This window comes from Coptis chinensis, chromosome 4 (assembly GCF_015680905.1).
Source record: "Coptis chinensis isolate HL-2020 chromosome 4, ASM1568090v1, whole genome shotgun sequence".
Taxonomy (NCBI): domain Eukaryota; kingdom Viridiplantae; phylum Streptophyta; class Magnoliopsida; order Ranunculales; family Ranunculaceae; genus Coptis; species Coptis chinensis.
The window spans coordinates 2,237,671-2,263,248 of NC_141459.1; the positions used below are offsets into that span (position 1 = coordinate 2,237,671).

A 25,578-nucleotide genomic window follows, 5' to 3' on the forward strand; every position below is an offset into this window, starting at 1 on the left:
TTAAAAAAAAAAAGTTTTTGAGCTTACGTTGTTCCAAAACAGGTGAAAGATTTAAATTTCAACATTGCGGCCTTTGTTACTGCATTAGGACATTATTGCATCAATTACCTTAGCAAGCTTTAATTTTTATCAAGAAATATATTGAGACCAGATTTACTATCTCCAATTGGGTGTGCCCCGAGCCACCATTGAATATTGATTTACTAGACAGTTTGAACTGCATTAGAATCTGAAGACCGATGCCACCAGAAACCTCTAGCACATAAAATTAATCTTATCGCAAGTTTTTCATGGTAAAGCATCGGCAGACGGAGAACATATTTAGATTTAAATGCAGGAACGCACTTGGTCATCGTACTTCTACCAGTTTAATCTCATAACCTAGAGCAGTAGATCGAGCATATCAACTTAGAGGCATGACAAGTAAATGTACACGGTTCAAGAGCTTAACAAGAGCAAAGGGCTACTAAATCCTAGCTACCTGCGACAATATGACAATTAATTTCCGAAATCTGAACTCTTTGTAATCAAGTCTGCTGCAGAGCGTTCATTCTCTTCCCCAACCATTCATCTTAGCGATGTCTGTCAACCATTTCTTTCGCATGCTTGGAGTTATAGAAATGAAATCTCTTGCGGCGACTAGATCCATATTCAGAAGATCAAAGACTTTTTCCAAAAAATCTTCAGGAAACTCATTTCTTTCCTCCATCACTAAATCAAATAAGCGATCGGAATATTCTTGGTCAGAATAGCAATTTGATGCTTCATCAGTTATCAGACGGACCTGGTTAAAGAGCACATCACAATATACATGTGTGAAACAGTTATTTCTCGATGGTTGTATAGAATAATCTTGTAGGATTAGTAAAGCTATCATTGCATAGAAGAAAAACAGAACTGTTCAGTATGCTTGTTAGTTTATAAAGGTCATGGAAAAACATAGAAACTACCTCATTCTTTTGCTCATCCAGTTTCTCGTACTTCTCTATTCGTTCGTTCAAGTTTCTCATTGTTTCCTGAAGAACAGAAGCCATAGAAAAATCTGAGATATAGACATAGATAGTCTCAGTGCGTGAGGCTTACCTAAAACGCCCTTGAAGTGTTGAGCAAAGCGTGTATGCATAGGAGGCGTACACTTCAGTGTATGAGGCATTCTTGAGGCGTTGTTGAGGCATCAACTTTATGTAATATGGAACTATGGATGTACCAACTACCAACTAAACCATCTTTTAACATTTTGCAAGTGCTTCAATTTTAAATTATTTCTCAAATTATAATTTGTGTATTCTTTCTTGTTGTGCACAATGGACTGAATGGAGTGTAGATATTAACTCTTAACGGTACGAAACTATGAACAAATCTCAACTTTGTGAATAAATTCTTTTGTATAATGTTGTATTACATAGTTTACTTCACTTTATTTATGTTTTTCACTTACTATTAGTTTGTACGACTTAGAACTCTGTAAATTTTTTGGAATTGAAAAAAAAATCATGCACTTACGCCATGCTTTCACGTTTTACAACAAGACCACATTGATGAACCAAGTTTGATAATATCAATATATAGTTTTGATAGATATCTTAACATGTACAGACAAACTATTCTCTGTACATATTAGAGTGTCAGAGTGATATTGCTGAGTATCAGGTTACTTCCATTTATGAGTTAGACATCATAGATGAATTTTCCTTGGCTACACTGATTTTTACTCTACTAGAACATAGCGCAACTTATAAATAAGCTTGTCGAATAAGAAACTCAATGTAATAGTAGTAATGCATACAACAATTCCCATGAGAAAATGAAGTAAGAAAATGAGTAGGATTAATGAAATAGAGAACTTACGCTAAGTGCAGCAAATCTTTTATGCAGATGTTTTGTAATGTTAGATAAAGCACTTGCCAAACTACGCTTGGTTAGACTCGCAATATCTGACACTGAAACATCCTGAAGATTAAAAACAATGAAAATGTAAGTCCTTGAAATCTTCCCAAAGTGACTTCAGCGACAAGAAAGCCGCCTTGCTCATAAACAGTATTGGAGAAATTTGAGCCTGGCAGTGTTTTATGTCTACATAAATTTTTTGAAGCCAGGCTTTTCAAGCTGTATGGATCTCAAAAAAGATTTTAAGAGTAGGTGACGGCCTAAGAAATAATGTTATAGAAAAAATATAACTATTTTTCAAATTAAATCCTAACCAGAAACCACATGCATCCATAGCCTATTGCCCCCAATGCTATAGCTGGTCCGACATATCTTTGTAACTTCACTGCTACAGCTGGTGCTAAATATCTTGGTATAATCCCTGGAAAGACAAATCGTCTACAATGAGATGGTATACATAGGTTTACCTCAAAACCAGTTACAAGAGATCACCACATTCTAGCTCTAATTGTAAATCAACAATATCCACTTGAGTATTAATAGGGCTAATGTAAAAATTTTGGTTTGCAATTTGCTATCAAAATCAGAATGAACAAATTCACAAACTTTGATTAAGAGACTATGAAATTCTAACTCGAGCAGTAAACACTAAACAGAGTGCCTGCAGATTTTCTGATAATAGAAGTAATCATTACAAATAGCTCCATTTCTAATTTATAGTTGGTAAAAGACGATACCATTCTGGCTAGATTTTCCATTTGACAATCTTCCATCCATTTTGTTCACTTCCTCTGTGATATGAGAGACCTGCAAGACACCCAAGACGCACGTTATAAACTGATAAAACAGCTCACTCATATGTCCTTCTCATTTTCTCCCTTTTCAGGTATTGATCATTTGTATATGATGATCTGCTATAAGTTCACATCTAAAGGCCATTAGTTCCACTACCAAGTACCAACCACACTACATTTAATTTTCTAGGCATAGTGCCATCTCTCTCTCTCTCTCTCTTTTAAAATCTGAAGTCACAAAGTACCATAAAATTCTTTAAAGTAACCAGATTGCACTCAAATTCATTTGTAACTATTTTACCAGAACTAACTTTATATGAAGAACTGTGTTGCGCAACTAATTCCTGCAGCAATAACTCAATAAGACAGCAAATTTCTTTCAAGTATTCACCAACCGAAAGTTAGTACATTTTTTTCATGCATATATGGAAAAAACGCAACAGGGGGGAAACATTAGTCTTTTTCAATGGGTAGGCGCAATCACGTCTTATGTAAATATACAAAAAGCATAGGGATGCCAGAATCAATCGTTGACTGGAATATGTTTATATACCTGGAGTTTACTGAACTTATTTGATAATCCACCTATTTCAGCCTTTAATTTTTGAATAATGCCCTCCTGTAATTTAACTTCACATGATACTCCATCAACTTTATCATCGAGTATATCGGACAATGCATTAACCTTCGCAATAATATCTGTTATTGAAGTTATCTTTGCAAAAACGAATCCACTAATCCCTATGAATTAAAAACCCAAACTTAGTAAAGAAAAAAATAATTTAATCTATATACAAGTGAACTAAGAATGTTCAGAAACAAAAGAAAGGAAAAAACCTGCAGTTGCTGCGACTAAAAGAAGAATCTTCGATGGCCCTAGCGAGGATAAGGACATAAGAGCCTTAGAGGAACCTAAGGCAGAAAATGCAAATCCTGGGTTCATGCTCACCATGGTGCTCAAATTTTAACAAGATGTAGAAAATGATTCAAGGTTTTTTCAGTAGGGTAGAAGAGTTGTGTTGGAACTTGGGGTTTAGAAGGGTTTATAGGAGTTCCCTTTTATATAGAATCCCTGTATGCCAAGGAGACTTCGAAGCTCGAAAAAAAGAGAGTCCTAGTTCCTTAGAATTTTTATAACGGTGTACGTATATGGAATAGTTTAGGGCCTCGGTTCAAGTAAAAGTCGAAGTTCGTAAAACCTCTTATTATTTTGCATATAAATCAGTGTGTCCTTTGCCTATAATTAAAACCTGTTGAGAAGTTGATTTTAGATCAATATAGAAGACCTAAGTTCCATCATGACAAGAAGAGACAGCAGCGAAGGTGAAGAAGAAAGTATAGAGGCAGGAACAAGAAAATAACAATGAAGAAGAAGTTAAAGAAGAAGAAAATGAAGGCAAACTAAGATCCAGACTTAGCTACAGGGTGTCTTCCCACGACATAGCATCTTTGCCGGGAGAGAGTGGAGAATTTTTTTCAAAGCTCCCTTGTGGGATCATCTACAACAACATCTTCAACAGCTAAAATCCCTTTTTCGATGCAGATGGGTATGCAAGTCATGTACAATATAATCACTCAAACACACTTTCCTCATGGGCGTTACATATTAGAGGTGAAGAAGAAGAAGAAGAAGAAGAAGAAATGGACATATATGTTTTGCTGGAAAAGAGTGAAGGATCATTCTCTTCCCTCCCAAGTGACATTATCCTCAACATCTTCTCTCGCATACCGCTAAAATCCATCTGTCAGTGCAGATGGGTATGCAAGGCCTGGTACAAATTAATCCACCACACTCGTTTCGCAGAAATTTTATTACCAATGCGCAATCCAAAACCGCTGTTCCCCTTGTGTTGTCCTTGAGGAATTTTATAACCATGAACACTTGCACTTGATTGATCATCAAGTATTTGACAATCTTGAAACCTCAGCGCCAAAAGTCTGCCATCTGAACTGTACCGCCAAAAGATTGCAGTAATCCATTAACGCCAAAAGTCCTTGAGGAGATGATAATAGGTTTCGTTAATGGATTACTTTGTTTTGCCGAGTGATCATCCAGTGATGTATGTTGTCTGCAATCCATCGCTTCCACTTCCGAGTATAATTTATTTTATCGATTTGTTTGCTTTTGGGTTTGACTCCACAACTAATGAGTACAAAGTCATTCGATTCCCTTCAAACAAAAATGAGGCCGAGGTGTTCATGCAGTTGGATAAGGATACAAGATAGTCCGACCATTTGGCCCAAATATACATATAGTGTACTCGTGCAGAATAATCTTCACTGGATTTCAAGCTATCCTAATAGTCCCTTTGCCATCATCGATTTCAATGTGGGTACTGAGAAATTCCATGAAGTCGGACCTCCTCCTCTTGTCAACCCAAACTACTGCAGTTTGAAAGTGATAGAAGATCAACTCTGTTTGATTGGTGCAGATATAAATCAGTTTGAGCTTTGGGTGATGAAAGACTATGGAGTACAGAGCTCTTGGGCTAAGGAGTACAGTTTCACCACAGAAGTGTCAAGAATTCTCTCGTATCGTTCTTATAATTTGATAAAACTAAGGAACGTGAGCTTCTCGTGCAGCATGGATCCAAAGATCTCGGTTATTATGACCCCAAGCAAAAAAGTTGTAGGCCTATCCCGTGGTGCATGTTCACCAAAAGTACTACTGTACTTACAATTGTTGGAACTGGGGAGTCTCTTTTCACCAAAGAATTCTGTGCCGTGTGTTTTGTTAGCTTTCCTTTTTTTAAAGCCTATTTATTTTATTCCCAACAGAGTCAAATTATTTCCCAGTAAATTATACCAAAATTAGTCATGGCTGCATGGGCATTTCATTTTGCCGAACGCGTTTGCTTTACTCCCTCTATTGTTCCATTTCTCAAAACAAGTTCCATCATGAGAAGAAGAAGAGACCGTGATGAAATATGGGACTTACTATAAGTATTTCCGAAAAAAAGTGGACACTTGTTCGCAAAGCTCCCAGTCATGTAGTCATTGACAATATAAGCCCTCGTTATATTCATATTTCTCGTACACATGATCGAGAAAAAGTCGAACAAGAAGAAATGGACATATACCATTTGTTGGAAATGATTGGAGGAATGTTCTCTACGTTCCCAAGTGAGATAATCCTTAATGTATTAATGCCGCTAAAATCCCTGTGTCAATGCAGATGGGTAAGCAAGACCTGGTTCGGTTTAATCCGCCACCCTCGTTTCGCCGAAATGCATTATAAAATGGCAATTCAAAGCCGGTGTTCCCCTTGTGTTGTAGTCCTTACTAGCCGTCAATATTTTAACTTGATTGATCATCAAGTATTTGTTAATCTTGAAACTTCAGTGACAGAAGCATATATTCTTGACTTGCCTTTCATATGGCACGCAAGGGAGATACTAGGTTTTGTTAATGGAATACTATGTTTTTCCGAAGATCATTTTGAATGCGACAGTCCAATGAAGTATGTTGTGCGCAATCTAGTAACAGGAGTGTATATTACGCTTCCATATCCGAGTGAACGGTGTCCTCTAGAGTTATTTTTCCCTGAAATTGGTTCTCTGGACTCTTATTTTATGTCCTTCCCAAGAGTATGACTTGATCTGTTGGCCGGCCAGTTAATTCCTTTTCTCATGGGCATATACCCTGAAAACCTGGTGCCCGGGGCTTCTGGGCCATTTTCTTGATTCCCATTGTTGAGATGGCATTTTGGTATCAATATTTTGGCACCCATAAGCCGGAATGAACCAAAATTTCGTATTCTACCGAAATTTCAACTACACTATAAAAAAAGGGTTTTAACCATGAGTATGAGAGATTTGGGACTTTGGGTGTTCTACTTAACAAGGTGAGTGTGTAATCAATTCTCTCAATTTAAAATTTTTCATTTGGTTGTAGATTAGGCGTAAACCAAACCACGTAAATCTTTATGTCTCTACTATTTGGTTGGTTATTTCTTACATAGTTGATACTTTGTTTGTTTGTAATTCATCACTCCTCTCAAGTTGTTATCGTCGTTTGTCTTTGTCTGTCTTTGTTATCACTTCCCCTTTACATACATAACTACATACACGCTCTCGTTTCTTCTGCTCACTTTGTTCCCTATTAACTCCTGTTCCTTTTACCCTTCGTCTCTATAGCTTTTGATATAACTATATATAAGTTTTAGATGGTTTCCAATTCTTCCGTCTATATAGCTTTTGATGGAGAAGAGCTACCATCACAGTAAAGATTAACATCACAATCCATTGTGAAACTTGAGGGTATTTCAGTCTTTTCCCTTTTTATTACTTCTTTTGACTCGAAATACCGATTAGGAAGGAAACTTGCCATTTCTGGCAAACTTTTACTGATGGTCTTCGGTGGGTTACTACCGTTGACTCTGCATCAGTAGAAACATGGAAGATGGTAGGATCTCAGATCCACCTGAGAATTCAAGTTCTATTATTGCTACAACAGATTGAGTGGAAGTTCAACCCTTAAGCCCTAACTCTACAGGCGAGAGGTCGTGGAGCTCTCTGTTTACTTCAAGCAAAAACTCCAGACTTCAACCAAATCTCTAAAAGGTATGCCCTAACTTTACTAATGGTATAGCTGATGTACCAGCGAGTATTTTGGAGGAGGGTCTGGAGCTTTGGAAGGATTATGTAGTGGGTTTTTCATTGAAAAACGTTTATCATATCCTTTTGTTAAACAAACAGTAACAAAACAGTGGAAACTAAAAGGTGGATTCGACGTGATTGCAAATAAATACCTTTTTTACTTTAAGTTCTTTAATGATGAAGATAGACAGTATGTTATCGATCATGGTCCATCATTTTTAGCATGTAGAATTTTTGTAGTTATAAGATCTTGGTCACCAGCTGTTGAAAAATATCGAAACAAAATCAAGGCTCTACCTTTATGGGTTAAGATTGATTTACCTAAACAACTTTGGACCAAAAATGGGATTGATTTTGTATCTAGCCTCCTAGGTGAACCCATTTGCATGGACGATGCGACGGCCAAAAGAACGAGAATCAATTATGCAAGGGTATGTGTGGTGGTGGACATCAATTTTGGTTTTCCTTCTTTTATTCCTATTAATCTAGGTGAAGGGAACAAGGAAGATATTGGTTTGGCCTACGACTGGATACCAGAGCAGTTTGGAGCTTGTAAAATATTTGGGCACTCTGAAGAAAATTGTCCATTAAACAAGGACGAACCTGTGACAGAAAAAACTCATATACCACTCAAGTTCCAAAACCAACTAGAGTTCAGAAAGTGCAGTAATGTATTCCCCATCAGAGATGGACTCCAAAGAAGAATACTCATCAAGGTGCTAATATTGTAGCTAGTACTAACCCTCGACCATCTCATCATGTTGTAGTGAGAAATGCAAGCTCTACTCAAATCATTGAAACTCCTTCCATGGAGCCACCAACAGTCGAGTTGGAGCTAGAATCTGATATACAATCTACTGACGTGGTTGGTAATGTTGTTGAAACCGAAGATATTGCTTCTGACACCCTTGGGCAAGTTGAAGTTGAATTTCCTTCTCCTTCTCCTGCCATTGAAGTTGTTGTTGGTGCCATTGTTAATGTTGATATTGGTGCTCATGGTGTCCTCAATATTGAAGACCAAGATGGTATTCTTCAACCATCTCTTGTTGAGGAACCCAACAACTTGATAACTTCCACTATTGATCCTCCTTTCTCAAAATTAGAGGCTACCAGGGAAGAGGAGCAAAGGGAATTCACTCCGGTATTGACCAAAAAGAATGCAAAGGCTAAGAGAGCTAGTGGGTGGAAACAGTCTCATGTTTCTCCACCAAATACTAGAGCCAAGTCTTGTAGCAGCAACAACACGACAATAATTTATTTTGCAACTCCAGTCGAGGAAATGACTACGGTAACTAAAGAACCCTCTCCGAATGCAGTTAGGGGGGCTTACTTGGTTAAATTAGTCCTACTTTAGCTATGATGAAGCAAGCATCCAAGGGAAAATGTAAAGATAAAAACCTTGATGGATACATTAAGGAGATTTGGGATGACACTCTTGGTTTAACATATGTTTGTTGTGAATGTGGGACTTTTTTCTATGATTTTGAGAATGCACAAAAACATCTAAGGAAAGATCATCCAGTCTTAAGGGACAAACTTTTATTTGGTGGTAGATAGATGTTTGTGTTGTTATTTTTATGTGCACCCTAGTGGGTTATGTTCATGAGTGTTTCATGATTGTATGGCTTATAGCCTTAATCTTTGGGATTTGTAGTTATCTTGGGGAGGAGATGTACCCCTTTAAAAGATCATACTCTTTGGGGATCTTTTTTTTTTCGATAACTGCCTGATTGTATTCATTCAAAGATAAAAACATTACATTCATAACAACAACCTGAAAGCAAGAAAACACAAGGAGGTAATCAGTACAACTGGAACAAACAAGAGCACTAAAAATCCTGTCTTCTCAACATAAACTCCACCAAATCCAAGCACCCAATAGCAGTAACAAAACCACATTGGAAACCCCATCTTCTTTTCCGGACCAACTTCAAACTTGCTCATACATCCACCGTATTGGATCTCCCATAGTAAAGACTCGAAAGTCTTCAAATCGCACAGTATAAAACTCCACGACAAAGGTGGCAGATTGGCAATTCCAAAAGGAACGCCCCACCATAAGCCCAATAAATGAGCGGTGGCCTGACCAAGGTACCCAAACCAGCAATTCGGAAAGGGGGTAGATTTAGGGAGAGAGTCATGGCTTTGGACAAACAAAATTTAAAGCCAAACCAGAATTTCAGACTCAAGGGGCTGAACCCGTGGCATTGACACCGAGTGAGAGATGCTAAACCTAGAAGAACCAACTTGAACCAAACACCACTAGCAGAACATCAACAAAAACCTAGATCTGACTTATTCATGGTCTTCATACAATAACGGATCTGTAAAATTCGAAAAAGGGGCTTCAAAGACAACCCCATAACCCACACCTAGATCTCCTGAAACTGAAGAGCAGGACCAGTGCCAATCTTCCAATGGGTTAGAGAAACCCCTACATACAAACAAAGAAGACGAAAAAATAGAAGTTTTTTTTCTTTTTCTTCTTCATCGATCACTTCCAGTTGAGAGATCTAAAATAATCTACGAGGTTTGGGGTTTGGGTTGTAGAGGAGGTGAGATTTGAATGTGGGAGGCTAGGGTTTGAGAAGAGATCTAGGTTAGTACGCTTTATTTCTTCTCGCGCGGAACGAGGAGGAGAACCACTGCTTTCGCCCGCAGGAGAGGCTTATACTCTTTGGGGATCTTGTAAGCTTTAATTTATGCATTTGGTTCTATATATAGGTTGGGTCTGCCTTAACCCCATAATTTTTTTTTGGGTTAACTAGTACGTATTACCCTCCTACTAGATGAGCCAATTAGAATTGCCCCAACTAGATGGGGAAATTATAGTCTCCCCCCCTAAGTACACAAAAAAAATCAATTTGGGTTCACCGTGTTTTTTTTTGTGTACTTGGGGGAGACTCTAATTTCCCCATCTAATTGGAGGAAATCCTAATTGGCTTATCTAGTAGGGATAATAAAAAAAAAAAAAAAAAAAAAAAAAACTTCGGATATAACTATATATAAGTTTTAGATGGTTTCCATTCTTCAATATGTCATACTTGATATGATTGGTTAAAGAAAAAAAAAAATATTTTAAAAAAACATTTGCGTTGACTTGCATTCAGAGTTCCACCATGATGAGAAGTGACAAATAAGAACAAGAAAAAGAAAGTGTAGAGCACCTAAAAAAGACCGAACAAGAAGATGTTATTCAGGACTTAGTCGAGGTTTTGCCAAGAAAGAGTGGGGAGTTATTCGCAAAGCTCCCATGGCACATCATGTTCCGCCACAAGTACTCAGGTATCATAGTGAGGGGTAGTACTCGTTAACCCAATCCTAATTGGCTCATGTAGTGGGGGTAATACTAGTTAACCCTATTATTGTCTATGCACTTGATTCCAATGAATAACCTAAACCTCATTCAGGGCCGGCCCTGAGCAGGTGCCATGTGGGCGACCGCACAGGGCCCCCAATATATAAGGCCCCAAAAAACTAGTTTTAGTGGAAAAGACTTATTTCGCAAATCAAAAGCCCAAACCGATGAAAAACCTAAAAAACCGAAAATTTCACATTAGTAAACAGTCGACTCTCTCATATTCTCTTTCCTCATTAATTATGTTCATAAAAAAAGAAAATAACAATAGATATAATAGATGAGGAGATCTTCTCATTGACTAGATCTCTCTCTTCCTAATTAATAACGTTTTTTTTTTTTGGAAAATTACTCCAATTAATTGTTTGCGTTGCCCTCAATTACTCAAATACAAAAAGAAATAGTAAAAAAAAAAACCCCTCATTCACCTTATGACCATCTAGTATCCTTTCATTCTCAATAATTTCTTTCTTTACAATTGTGGATTTGTATTAATTTTCATTTAGATCAATCTCAATTACTTATTCACCTAAATTTTGATTATTTTTCAAGTAAATTAGAGATCAAAATCAATTTTTCCTTTTCTTAAATATTTTTTCAATAACTCAATTTAATTCCAAAGTAATCTAGTCTAATATTATTCACCTAACTTGATTTCTTGAAACGACATGATTGTTTCCTAATGCATTCATAGCTTATAGAATTTTGTTGATTGTTCCCATTCATCAGCATTATGCAGAAAAAAAAGTTTTTAAAATTAAAATTATTGAAATCATACCTTAGATCGACTATGTCACAAGAAAGCCTAAATGGGCTAGCGTTAATATCTATTGAAAATGAATTTTTAAATAAAATTAACTTTGAAAGCTTCATTGATGATTTTGCAGCCAAAAATGTGAGAAGGGAAATATTTCGATGATCCAATTTGTGTTGATGGAAGACTGAAAAAGAGCCACATTTTACCGTTTGCACAGGGCCATTAAAAACTCAGGGACGGCCCTGACCTCATTACATTCCTTTTTCTTTTCCTAGTTCATTGAACATATCTACTTTCTATCGTCTGATGATTGAACTGTAAATACTATATGTGGTTGGATGTGCTGACATCCGAATCTACCTTTCGTTCAAGCAACTCACAAGTCACAACTACACCGCCCGTGTTTTGACTTTTTTGTTTGGTTTCTTCAGTAGAGTACCTGTGTCTTCAGTTACTTTGGACGCCAATGTGCTCTACTTTTTATGGACGAAAGAAACGTTGTTGGGGTCGCTCCGAGTTACTCAGGGTCATTATCCTTCCCTAGAATTGTTTGGTGAAATGTTGTAACTGTGCAAGTCAATAGATTAGGAACCTATGACGATCATTTCCTTCCGTCTATATATTGTTTCTCTTCAAAACCTTTTCAGTTTTTATTTTCTTCCAGCGATAACTTTAAGCACTCAAAATTACCATGCATTGTAATTTTTGCGCCTTTTGAAAGTATTGAGGCCGGGTAACAACAACTGGCTTAACACTTGATTGATTCCAGTTCCAAACTACAACACTTCCTAGTAAATGCAATGCTACACGCCTACAACTATAAACGATATTCTTTTCTTAATTTCCTGTTAAAGCCCTCTGTCATCGTTAAAAAAAATACAATTTGATCATCTTAGGTATCATAGTTATGAAGATTGTCCAACGAGATATGTTGGCTGTAATCCGATTAGTCTATTACGCTTCCGAAAATTAGTCAAGTCGATTTTCTTATTATGTCTGCTTTCTTGGTTGTTTATGACGTGGGGATCCAAAAAATTGTGGGGTGTGTGCAGTTTGTTATTTGGGCACAAAAGTACTCGATCCTTGATGATTTGGTCAACAAAGGATGTCGAGTTGGCCTTTTTATTGTCTGATGGGCTGGGTTTTATCACATCGAGTGGGTTGGGTTTTATCGCATTTGGTGGGCTTTAAAGTCAGGTGGGTTTGGGTTCTTTTGGGCCTACTTTAAACAATGTCGTACAGGGGCAAAATACCAATAATTCTACACTGATACAGAAAATTGACACATTCATCCGACACAGTGACGTGGCGGATGATACAAGTCATGTATCAATATGATATATGACATGTATCACCCTCTTACACAATGATACATGACATGTATCACAATGATATATGACTTGTAGCACGATGATACAAGACATGTATCATCTGCCACATCACTGTGTCGGATAAATGTGCCAATTTTCTGTGTCAGTGTAGCAGCACTTAGGGCTGTCAATGGGTTTTGATAACCCGATAACCGACCCAAACCAAATCGATAAAAAACTGTTTGGGTTTTAATAATTTGATTTATTTTCTACCGATCCGAAACCGAACCGAACCGATAAGATATTGGTTTGGTTTCGAGTGTGCCCTCCACTGAACCGATATGAACCCGAACCGATAAGATGACATTTTAGTAATATTTATGATTAATTTTGTATATGTTTATCAATTGTGTAGTTGAAATTAATTGATTTAATTTAAGATTTAATTGATTTTATAGTTTTCGGTTTGGGTCGGTTCGGGTTCGATTTATAATATGTCTTATCGGTTCGATTCAATTTCGGGTTCCTAACTTTCTTATCGGTTCAGGTTCGAATTTTTCAGAACCCGACCCAAACCGATCCATTGACAGCCCTAGCAGCACTCGGCAAAATACTAGTACTAAATTAAAAAATGACAAAGAATTAAAATATCTTCTTTGATATATCTATTCATGAATGTTAGTCTATAATATCATTCTCTCATTTAATTGACTTGCCTTTTTGACTTGTTCTTTTTTGGTTATTTTCAGTAAACATCAGTGATCGAGGTTCTGAGTGAGTATCCTTAGAGCATTCCCAATGCAAGTCTGAGAGGAAATGGAGAGTTTTCACCTTTGTGGACCATAAAATATTTGTCCAATGCAAAGGTGATAATGACACTGACTTGTGACTAAGTCACAACAAAGATAGCAGTTGCTACCGAGATTATCACTGAGTTGTGAGTTTCGGACGGAACTTTTTATTCCGTCTCGTGTGTTTTTATTATATTTTTTCAGATTTTTATTCCGTCTTGCGTTTTTTTTTCAATTTTTTTTCCCTTTCAGTCGAAATGTTTCATTCCGTCTGTCCGTTTTTTTCGATTTTTACATTCAGACAGAATCAAACATTCCGTCTGAAATTTAAAGTCACATCTGTATTGGACAACCTTTTCTTGTTTTTCACTGCAAATGTAGCAAAGATGAGAAATAGTCTTACGTCAAGGTGAAAAAAAGTGACTTGCATTGGAAATGCTCTTAAATCGCCTTTTTCTAACCAGGAGATAGATAGCTACGACTAAACTTGCAGTTGCTTTGCACTTGATCTCCATGTCGGTGTTCCGTGTTTAGAGCTTATCTTTAGAGTTGCTTCCCTATAGTTAATTAATGAACAAAGCAGGGCGCATTGTATTTCCATGTCTTAAAAAGTCGGATGTATGATGCTATCGAAAATGTGTAAACTGGATATGATATGTGTATTAATATGAGATATGATGCTGCATTTCAGGTTATAACAGGGGAGACAGCTGCTGGAACAATAGCTTGGGACTCGGAAGGCAAAGTAGTAGGGGCAGGCACCAGAAAGTTTCGGGCCAGGTCTGCAGAGGAAGCAGAGATGGTAGCTGCAGAAGTGGCACTAGGATTGGCAAAGCATCATGGATGGAATGTTGTGAATATAGAAGGGGACTGCTTAGAGGTTACTAAGGCACTTAATGGCCTATCTTGTTCTTGAAAGTCTGAGAGTTTGCGAGACTATGTAATTAAGTTAAGCTCCGAATTTGATTTCTGTAAGTTTAAGTGGGTAAACAGGAGAGCTAATGGAGAGGCACATTTGCTAGCACAATGGGCCATCCATCAGCAGCAAATGGAGCAGCTACCCTTTTGTGTTCAGACAGACAAGATTATTCCTGTTCTGGTTTAATGGTTATTAATAATATATTTGGTATTATCAAAAAAAAAGAAAGATATGATATGTGTTTTCTGATACATTACTCCAAAAGTTACATTACTCCAAGCTTTTTGAACATATATAAAAGTTTAATATATATGGTCATCGCCAGTAATGGGCATATGTAAATTTGTCCGTAGAATCACATTTTGCCGTGTTGGCATGTAATGTAACACTGGACTTGGTTAAAATTAATTAACATGGGACGTGGTGAGACGTGTCGCGTTAAACGAGAAGGTAGAAGAATAGGCTGTCTTAAAACCAGGAGCAGTTGAACTTCATCACGTGATACTTGGTTGCTACTTGCCAGTAAGTAGAAGTAAAACAAAAGCACTTCACTTGTGAAAAGCAACAAAGAAACTCAAAAACAAGTTTGATTTTGTCCACAGAGAATATTGGATCTGTCAATTAACTGGTAAATCCTTCTTCCCTTTTGCAGTTAAGTTCAGTTTTTTTTTTAATTATCTCCACTGTTGATACATAAATTATGTACAATTGTTACTTTAGTGGCTTTCTTGGGCTGTTTGGGTTGCAAGTGTTTATTTTCAGTGGTTTGCTTGACATCTAGCCTATTTTGCTTATAGATGGTAAGATGGGATGCCTAGAATTGTTCAAAAGGCATACTTCATGAATACAGATTAAGTTATATAATGTGATAGGCCTACAAGAAGATCTGTTGGATATAAATAAAGGTGGAAATAAGAATGAAGGTTTATGCCCGTCGAACGTGAACAAAAATATACTTACCGTCATGACACCGCGTCAGAGTATAGATATGGAGGGAACCTTGACAACTTGTCGTGTGTGTCAATGTGTGGAATCTGATAGAAGGGGTGATGTGGCATTGGGATTTTTGGATATTAGCCCACCCTCTCAGGATATTTCTAGTATCGATGACGATAATGGGTTGGAAGGTCAGAAATGTGCTAAAAGTGACATTGTTCGAGCTAAAAGTTATGGCAGTGAGTCTGGGGTTACTGAGTTCATAAGCCCCACTGGAGAGATATTCATTTGTAGTGTAGATTTAGAGGCCGGTTTTGATCACCATCAAGATAAGCTGATTGGTCTTGGTTGTTCTTGCAAAAGTGATCTTGCACTTGCTCATTATGCTTGTGCATTGAAGTGGTTTGTTAACTATGGGTCCACTGTGTGTGAAATTTGTGGAAGTGTAGCGGTGAATATCAGGCCTTCTGACTTTGAAAAGGTTGTGGCTTCTTTAAAAGACTATGAAACATTAATGCAAAAGACTGTAAGTGGGGAACCAACTTCGACACATGTGCGGAGAAATTCTGCTGTAGATCCTGATGCTGTTGCTGGTATTAGGAGACAAAGGCTTAGTGAGATTGCGCTGTGGTTCAATATTCATATGACCAACAATAATAACAGTCATAATAGTTCCACAACAGTTTCACAGGGAGTTATAGAACTTTCTGCCAATAACACTATGGAGGGCGCTCTTACCAATGAAAATCGTGCGACCAAGTGGGCTGTTGAAATTACTGGCATTCTAGTTGCTACTGGGCTTCTTACTGTTACTTTGGCATGGTTAATTGCTCCTCGTGTTGGAAAGGTACGCTTAGGTGTAAGTTTAATCTGTTATGGATTTTTAAATAGGAAGCTTTTGTATTTTCATTCTAAACTATTGAGGTGGGTGTTTCTTTAGTTTCACTTGTTTATCTTCCATTTGTTCTACATCCCTCCCTCCCCTCCCCCTCCCCCCCCTCCCCTCCTTCCCAAAAAAAATCTACACACACACACACACATTTTGTTTCCTTTCGTACCATGTAAAACCAAGTATTGTGCATGGAGAATAGTGGTTTGTCCGATAAATTATTTTTTGTAAATTTACTTAACGAGTCTGCCCTCCCACTGAGAACTTCTTTTGTATCTTCCTTCCATGATATCATCTTCCTATCTGGTTAAAGTACTTTCATATTTAAAATCTTCTTTTCAGTATTAATATAAGAATAGATCTCCTTGCCGAATATCGATCACATCATGTTCAATGTGATTGAGCTTGTGCAGAACTGCGAAAGGGTATTCTATCAGTTATCAGTAGCTTATGGGTAAACTGAAATAATATGTTAACTTAATATATTGGGACAAGATCAATATACAACATTTTTTATACAACAATTTATACAATGACCTCCATCTCACTCTACAAATATAATACTTATGACTTGATTTTTTGTGGATGCTATCTTTCCACCATGGATAACATCCTGCAAAAAAATGGGCTCATTTGGAAATTTCTAAAGATGACAAAAGAGGGTTAGAAAATTTTTAATCCTGACTGTTAAATAAAATTACATTTTCAAATCAACTTTTGAAAGGGTTAGAGATTTCGAAATGAGCTCAAATTTTGTGGATGTGATTTTTATAGTGGTAAGATAATACCCACAAAATTTCAGTTTTTAGTTCAACTTAAAAAAAATGGTGTTGTATGAATTGTTGTATAAAAGGTGTTGTATATGGATCCCTCCCTAATATATTTGTCAGTTTTTTACCCTTTCCAAAGTTTCTCTTCTTGATATGTTGTATCTAACAAATTCCTCCTTTACAATGCAGAGGACTGCAAAGATGGGCCTTCATTATCCTCCTTGGAGGTGTATGTGCACTGACAGTTGTGATCTTCCCTGCTTTGTAAGTACCTGTTAGTTGTTTGATTTTTTTTTAAGTGGTAGAATGAATATTAACCAGTAGGCTAAAGTTATTTGTTATTGTTCAACTTAGAGTTGCAATAGAGGTCATGGTTCCTTAGTAAACCGATGCGGAGGTTGAGATTTCCTCGAATTAATCTCATTCTCTCTATACCAATATGATTATCTGCATTATTTATTTGATTACAACACAATCTCATCATGGTTGTATCAGTACCTCACATGTTCATCGCTCTTTCCTTTTTGTCGATACCATATTGTAGTATCTCAAATTCTCAAGCAAAATCTTTGCCAGGAGATCTCATTGTCTTCATCAATTAGAAAATGCCGCTATATGAAAGCTTAGTTTGAGAGGGTCGTCAAAATACTTTAACTTTTTAAGAGTCTATTCTATACCAAGGTCTTTTTCCCGTGATAGATCTTACTCTTTCACTGTAAAGTTAATGGCTTAGTGCTAGGCTCTTATTAATGAAATGAAAATGCTTATTTTAAGTCCTTTTGCTGTGCTTTCTCCATTTTCTTCTTCTTTTCGTGGAAATGTATGTTGGGTGCTTCATTACAGTTTCGTGATCCTTGCTTGCAAGTTATTGGTTACTGCTTCCTTTTGGTGTTGAACACTCGAACTGAACTATTTTAGGAGCAAGTGTTCTTTCTTCAGAAATCCTATGCACCAAGGTTCTTTTAACCTGCAGAGGCTTTGGACTGCAATTGCCAAGAAATTGTGAAATTGTCTATACTAAAACTTTATTTAGTCTTTCTTTGTGTTGTCAGCTTTCAATTGCATATGCTGAGTTGATGAGAGCTAAATTGATTTATTTCATTATGGATATTACAGATAGTGCTTACCAGAATCAAGTATGGACCTGCGCGTTACTGGGCAATTCTATTTGTCTTCTGGTTTCTTGTATTTGGAATATGGGCTTCACGAACTCATGGTGCACATAAAACATGAAGATATGATTCTCTTTGTATGCTTTAATCCACTAGGTATCATAACTACAAGGCATTGACGCAATTGTTAGATTTCTTCGTCTAGCTAATGAGTATTTTGCTGCAGTAATGCATATAGTGAGTATTTCATTGTACAGCGATCTTTGTGACCCATTCTGTGTTGAATTCAATGTGGTTCTTAGGCCCGTGCTTTGTTGCCAAAGGTTGGGTTTTCAAGTCCACGGGCTGGAAAATAAGAGCCTTGCAGGGCAATTATGGAATCTATTGTATAATATAACATAAAGTGTTTATACTAATGGTTTCTCTGTTATACCTTAAATTTGGTCTGTTTATAATCTGAACTTTGATATCGGAGCAAATATTGGGTACTTGGTGTGTGTCGATTGTCTCAAGAACGAAACAGTGGCGTGCAGGAGTCATTTAAACTTATATTGTTAAGGATGTTAACCTATCCGCAACTGTTATTCCTAAAATGCATGTACCTGGAAGTGCGTCACATCATTATTGCTACTACTACAGAAGTTGAAACTGACATAGCTACAAAGTGTTTCTTAGAAGAATACATAGAATGAGTAAGTGGTAGCAATTGCCAATATTTACACATCTAACGTTTGACATCTTCGTGTTTGTCAACTGGTAATGTTAAAATTGATTACAAGGAGCAACTTTAGGTATAACGCACAGGCTTCATTACATAAGATTCAAAAGAAACGCCTCAAAACTAACTTTGCTGAACTGCTAGTCCTGTTAAGGAGACTGTAAAAGGATCTAACTCAAGGAGGTTGTGATCCTTTATCACGACCATCTGATGAAAGTTTACCGTCTCTACGTTCTTCTCCTCCGGACATGGTTGAAGATTCATCCATCCCAAGGGATCCTGTCAAAACTGGCGATGTATCAAGTTCCTTCACAATTATGGAATCCACTATCACCCACCCATCATCAGCTAATTCTCTAACCAGCAACACCTGTAAATGCAGATTCAAAACCCAACCTAAGAAACACATAGTAATATAGTAAGATATTTTTAACTCAAATAGCAAACTTGATAGAAACAGGAACTTCGGTAATCACAAACATTAACAGCATGAGAGAGAGGTTGGATGAGTGAACTGCGAGTGTAATTCGTCAAGACAACGCAAGACCTGCTGCACTCTGCAGAAGCAACGTATACAAACACAAAAAGTTCCAACGGGCAGAAAAGGAAAATATTGTCACCTGTTTTTCTTTTCTATCAGTATTTAACTGTTCGCTGGTCTGATATGTAGTCAGCATTCTAGAAGCAGTACTTAGAAAAACAGAAAAATCACTCTGATTCTTATTTGAATTGAAGCCATTCAGCTAAGCTGAAAGTCATATTGCCTATTCCCTATCTATACACAAATAGATTAGATTTGAAAAAGCTCCGACAATCGAATAGTGCTGATGGTTGAATTTCAGATTCGGATGGATTTGTATTCAAGCTGTCTCCAAAGACTTTATGGGGGGGAAAAAATCAAAATATGATGCAATATTCAGTGTATGACACTACTCCTTTGTCAAAAATTTCGCATAGATGGAATCAAGGAATTTAGGGTGTTACCGCTGATTTTAGCAAGTCAAAGAAGACGTTAAGTTTAATATCTTTGGGGTTATTTACAGTTCAAAGATGATATGACATTTTCATCACCTAAACCTTCATTGGACATAACTGACTTTCTAAATTTGATGATTTCAATTCAACCTCACATTTTCTGTTGTTCACTTTTCCGTCTACTGCAAGCAGAACCATGTTGCGACAAGAAGATGAGGATGAGTTAAAGATGCAATCAAGGCTCAATGACATTTGTCGATCACAAATGATATCTAGGTGACCAAGAAAACCAAAACCTTCTCATCACTACATCACTACGTACTTAGCAAGGTTTGGGAATTATGTCGAAGATTTGAATTTGAGCATAAATATACATAAGAAGATGATTGAGAACGAGATAATGAACAAGAACCACTTTATCCAAATCAATTTTTTTGCACCGATTTGCATTTATACCAGGAGTCCATGACAAAAGGATATATGTATGTAACAGAGATGTTGAGTAATTGTCAGTTCTAAAATTTATGCTATCACTAATCTACTAAATCATCCTGATATTCAGAATTGGAGCAATCTAAGCCTCTAAGGTACCGCCAAAAGTGTGAAACACGCAACCTTGACAGCAACATACTATATGCTAATGTCGATCATATCATTCACATCACGAAACCTAAAAAATTGCCCCTAATGTGTTATGAAATAGTATATGTCTAGGTTTTCAATCAAAACAAACACAAATGATAACTTAAAATACACAATACAAACATAATAAAATCTGTGTGCATCGCAAACATAAACAAAATCACTAAAAAGAACAAAGAAGTATATAAAAACATACCAATTTACGCGAGGTAGAAGATGTCATCAGTCATGAGAAGTATATACTGCAAAATCCTTAAAGGGGCATTCCTGAAATCCAAACTAGGCAATCTCAACTCCCTAATTCTGAATTTCCCATTCTCAGAGGAACTGACATTGCAATTCAAATCTACAATCTCGACTCGACTAGAATCAACCTTCCTATAGAGATACACAGAAACAGGATAGGTAGACCCAAAATTCCCAGAAACAAAAGATGAGCCATTCTTAGTTTTGAACATAGTCCAACCCCTTCCAACCAGAACACTAGAAAACCTCTCCATACTATTAATTCTATCACCACTCACCTTAGAAAAAAGGGAAAGTGAAGAACAATCCCAAATGTTAATATTGTCATTCACACTCTCATTCTTCTTGAGTTTGCAAAAACCAAGCTTGAAAAAACCTCTAGAGAGATGAACAAAGGAAGTGAGATGAGTTAATGAAGCATTGGCAAAAGAAGGAAAAGGAAGTGGAACAAAATCATTAGACATTGACCATGTGGATGATGATGTCGATGACCACAATGATGGCAGTGATGATGATGAAGAAGTTGATGGCCATGAGAATATGATATGAGAAAGTGAGGGGTTGGGATGTAAGTTCATACCCATGTCTCTAGCTATGGTACATAGTCTATATGTATCTTTGATGACTTCATTTGTTGGAAGAAAGATAAGAAATGGGATGGTCTTTGTTTTTGTGTGAAGTTTTCTACTTTGATGGTCTGCATGTTTATGATTATGTTGATTTGTTAAGTTAATGGTGTGTCCTAAAACTAGAGAACGTACCAGTTTTAGTGAAAGCATCTCTCTTCTCTCAAAACTCTTCACTTACTCTCTCTGCCTCTCTCCTCTTTCACTTTCCCTTTCATTCTTTTTTGTCCACATTAAAAGGATGAGTCAAGCATGGTCAAAATTTGAAATTTGGCTTTGGCAGATGAGATTTTGTGTATGTGGTGGCGTGGTGATGCACTAGGCCCCTGGTGTTCACAGTTATTTTGTGAACATTTTAGTGGCCACAATGATTTTATTAGAGAGTTCGTGTCCCTTTAGGCCGAGTCCAATGGTTTTAACCTCTAAAACACTAAACCACAATAGCACAGTATATGCGGTTAGTGGGATAGCGTTGTTCCACCCAATGGTTTTTCTTTTGTAGCCGCCACTCACACTGGCGTGTAGGAGAGAATTTTTTTTTTTTTTGTAACTGCTGGAGAGAGGAAAAAAAAAATTGTAACCGCCGTTCACACTGGTGTGGCTTGGAGAGAGAAAAAACAATTTTTGTAACCACCATTTACGCCGTGTAGAGAATTTTTTTTTTTTTGTAACCGCCATTCACAATGACGTGTGGCTTGGAGAGAGAAAAAACAAACTTTTGTAACCGCTATTCACACTGGCGTGTGGCTCTTTGTTCTGTTGGCCGCCACTCGTTTTGGCGTGCAGATCATACGCTATATCGTTAAAATTGACTGTATACATAGCGAGACTTATACCGATAGCGTTAGCGGGTTAGCGATTTCACGTACCATTGGATCACAATTTACATGATATTTAGTGTTTTGCCGCACCATTGGACTTAGCCTTAAAAATTGCAGCACCTTGAAAAAGGGTTATTGACATTGTGACCAAGTATGGGTTTAAAATGGTGTACTTGAAAAAAAAACTTAGTTTGTATTTTAAATAGAACCTTTCGGAAAAAAAATGTAAAAAAACGTGGGACATAAAAAACAGGTTTAAAATGATAATATAATAAATAAGGAGTTTGATTTTTTATAAGAGTGGAAAAAAGAATAGATACATACAATAAAAAGAAAAATAATACAAATAAAAGAAAATTTAAATACATGAAAGTATCAAATTATCGTTACTCATCCAAATACTAAAATACTAGAAGTTTTAGATTCAGTACCAAAACACGACTCTAAATAAGATACTACTAATTACCAACCATAATCGCATAATCAAGTACTACAAATAAGTTAATAACTTTAAAATTTCCAATTATTAATAATCCAAAGCAAAATAGAAATATCTCAATAAGTCAATCTAACGCCCACTCTTTAAAAAGATAAACTCTAAAACCCTTTTTTCTTATCGCGTTTTCTTTTAAATTTAAAATAATAATAATAATAATAAAGTTTAAAATGGGAGATTTTCAAAATTTCAGGTTTTAAACGTTTTTTAAGTTTAAAACGCGTTTTTTTTTTTAAAACTCAGGTTTTAAGCTGGAACAAGATGCCTTGCCAATATCTCGGATTTTAAATGCGTTTTTTTCTGAATTTGGTGACAATGGTTCTTGACTATCTTTAGAACTCATTCAATCAATATTTTCTACGGAACATTACAAATCTTTTGAATCAATGAAGGAGAATGGCACAAAATATTTTCATTGGACTTTTGCCCCGTGTAAAAGACAAGCATCGAGGCCATCAGGCCCAAGAGATTTTCTTTCTTTGATAGGTCCATTCAATTTCATTAGATCCTCAACGGTTAAATTGTAAGTGACGGAAACTAGGAAGGTGAAGGAAAGTAGGAAACTAATGGCGGTTTTGCTTTTGTCTAATTTTACGTTTGATCCAACTTTTATTAGGCTTTTATCTACCCTTCACCAGTGGTTTCTTCCCTAGCAATTAGCACTTCGAGCCCACCAAAGCTCGTGGTTTTTGTTCCTATCAAATGTCAGTGTGAAAATGTCACACACTCACACTCCAAAGATTTTGGGATTTATTTTAAAAATGGCATAAGTCGTATTCCTTAATTTACCAACAAAAGTTGTGTTCCTTAATTTTCATACGCTTAAAATATGTGATTTAGGTTCCATTTTTTGTGAACAGAGTTGTACACTTATTATATTTTTCTCTATCCTGATTTCATGCATGCATCATGAAATAAAATAAAACACAGCCTCAGCCTTAATAAAATTGAATGGCTGCATCATGCATGAGCTCATCTCTGCTCTCTTCCTCACTCTTTTCAACGTCGTTTACATTGTGGTTTTAGTTTACCTTGTGTACATTATACGAGTCACAAGTTGCTATAAGACAGAAATGTATATTCAATTATTGGTAAAAACCAAAATAACTCATTTGTTGCATATGGCGTGGAGCCATGGACGCAGAAACGTTCAAAACAATCACCATCCCTATCTGCATATCTACCCTTCATCGTGGGGGATAGGAGAACTTTTTCGTCGTCCATCCATCACCTCTGCTGTATCAAGTATCAACTCCCTTGTTCCAAACCTTACTTTTAAACGGTTTACCCCTTCTGCTGTTTTCAACATCTTCCCCAGCCTAAGCATTGAGCTCTTTTATGAGTACAGGTACTTCTTTTTAGCTTCAAGTTTTAGTTCCAAATCTTCACTTATTCTACCTTATATCACATTGTACTTCTGTGGAAGTAAGTCATTTCCAAGGATTAATATGTTTCATTCCCCCCTCTTTATAACAAGTTTGTTAGTAATGCTAACTTGCTAAGTATTTGATGCTATACCCTTTCATAAATTCTAACACATTGGAAGTAAATTATTTACAATGCAAGCACTTAACTGGTCTCAAATATAGCTTATTATTTTTATTTTCATCTGAGGCCAACTAAAGGAATTACCGTGACTTTTTCTTTAAAAATATAGGTGCAGTGTAGTGAGATTTGAGAGACGACCCAAGTATTTGAGTATTTCTAATAATGTCACATGTTTGAATTAATGCATACATTATATGGTTTGCAACGTAACTCGCACTCTTGGACTATTTAGGCACGACTAATCTGTTTCTTACTGTTTTTGTTGAAGTTCTGGTTTGGACGTCAGTATCACTTCTATTATATTTCCGCATCTTTTTCATTGTTATCTTTAAGTAAGTGTCAATTTCTACTAACATTGGTAAAATTGTTCTAATATATCAAGCTACAAAATACTAGAAACTCTTGACAAATATAATAGATAAAAGAGCTAGAAGAACAGAAGTGTTCAATTGCCGGTTAGATAGTCATAATTCATAATCTGTATATATATATATATATATACAACACGATATCACAAGGAAAACTAGAACAACAGTACAAAACTCAGGATTTAATATAGCTATCGGGAACACATAATTTATTTGATCGATTATCAAAAATGAATTACAATTATAAATCTGATTCAAGTTCAGTCGGTTTAGTTGAACAGATACACCATCCCACCCCTAATTAGAAGTAAGAACCATTGTACACAGTTCAATTGTTTAGGCTTTTAAGCAAGTTGATTTAAGAGAGTTACGTATTCTGCAGGTCACATATTATCTAGCTTGTTTGTTGTATCCGTTTCACCTAGTTTCGACTGAATCACCTAACCATTAGAAAAAAGAACTCGTACAACATATAACTTGTACGTGAAGCTTGGAGGAAAAAAATGAAAAAGAAAAACCTTAATGATTCAACTATATAACTGACAGAGATGGTTCAACTAGCCACTATATTTATAATATTAGTATTAGTTTTTAAAAGATATAATGGCAGCCATTACAGCATCACACTTTCACACCAAGTTTAGTTTTAGTTTTTTTTTTTTGTTTGGCAAGTCTATTTTAAATAAAATCAGTAACCCTTTGGTACTAGCAGGGTTCAAGCCCTAGATTTCTAGTATTATCACCCAAAAATTCGAAAAACGACTAAAAAGGGTATCAAATTTTACACATTTTGACAGTTTGGGGACCAATTTTTTTTTCTTGACAGTTTGGGAACCAAACTGTTTGCTTTTTGCAATTTAGGAACTTCTGTCAAATTTCTCTAACAGTGTTTCTAATTTGTATTTTTATTTTATTTTTCGAAAAAATAAAAATATCTTGACGTGTACAACTATAACTCACACGCACACACACTTCTCACGTGATAGCAATATGTCTTCCCCAAAGAAGGGGAGGTTT

The 25,578-nt window shown here is 36.4% G+C and overlaps 2 protein-coding genes and 1 long non-coding RNA gene across 3 annotated transcripts; 1 reads left to right on the forward strand and 2 right to left on the reverse strand.

Moving 5' to 3' along the window:
- Window positions 1-1,825: 1,825 nt before the first annotated feature.
- Window positions 1,826-2,847, reverse strand: LOC147501140 (uncharacterized). Its single transcript, XR_015220858.1, has 3 exons — window positions 2,625-2,847; window positions 2,202-2,308; window positions 1,826-1,950 (listed from the first exon to the last, which is right to left on the reverse strand). It is a non-coding gene; the product is annotated as an uncharacterized LOC147501140 (long non-coding RNA).
- A 12,065-nt stretch (window positions 2,848-14,912) lies between these two features.
- Window positions 14,913-18,560, forward strand: LOC147501141 (uncharacterized). The gene is made up of 2 exons (XM_086606183.1): window positions 14,913-16,197; window positions 17,199-18,560. The coding sequence occupies exons 1-2, from the start codon at window positions 15,379-15,381 to the stop codon at window positions 17,286-17,288; spliced, it is 909 nt and encodes a 302-aa protein (XP_086462309.1). The 5' UTR covers window positions 14,913-15,378; the 3' UTR covers window positions 17,289-18,560.
- Window positions 18,561-18,777: 217 nt separating this feature from the next.
- On the reverse strand, window positions 18,778-21,548 carry LOC147501142 (uncharacterized). Its single transcript, XM_086606184.1, has 2 exons — window positions 20,653-21,548; window positions 18,778-19,209 (listed from the first exon to the last, which is right to left on the reverse strand). The coding sequence occupies exon 1, from the start codon at window positions 21,479-21,481 to the stop codon at window positions 20,657-20,659; it is 825 nt and encodes a 274-aa protein (XP_086462310.1). The 5' UTR covers window positions 21,482-21,548; the 3' UTR covers window positions 18,778-19,209; window positions 20,653-20,656.
- Between the last annotated feature and the right edge of the window lie 4,030 nt (window positions 21,549-25,578).

Bases quoted from the DNA above. Each gene is read 5' to 3' on its own strand.
- LOC147501142 (XM_086606184.1), bottom strand. From the start codon at position 21,481: ATGCTTTCACTAAAACTGGTACGTTCTCTAGTTTTAGGACACACCATT.
- LOC147501141 (XM_086606183.1), top strand. From the start codon at position 15,379: ATGACACCGCGTCAGAGTATAGATATGGAGGGAACCTTGACAACTTGT. The intron at 16,198-17,198 runs GTACGCTTAGGT...TTTACAATGCAG, and splicing joins TTGCTCCTCGTGTTGGAAAG to AGGACTGCAAAGATGGGCCT.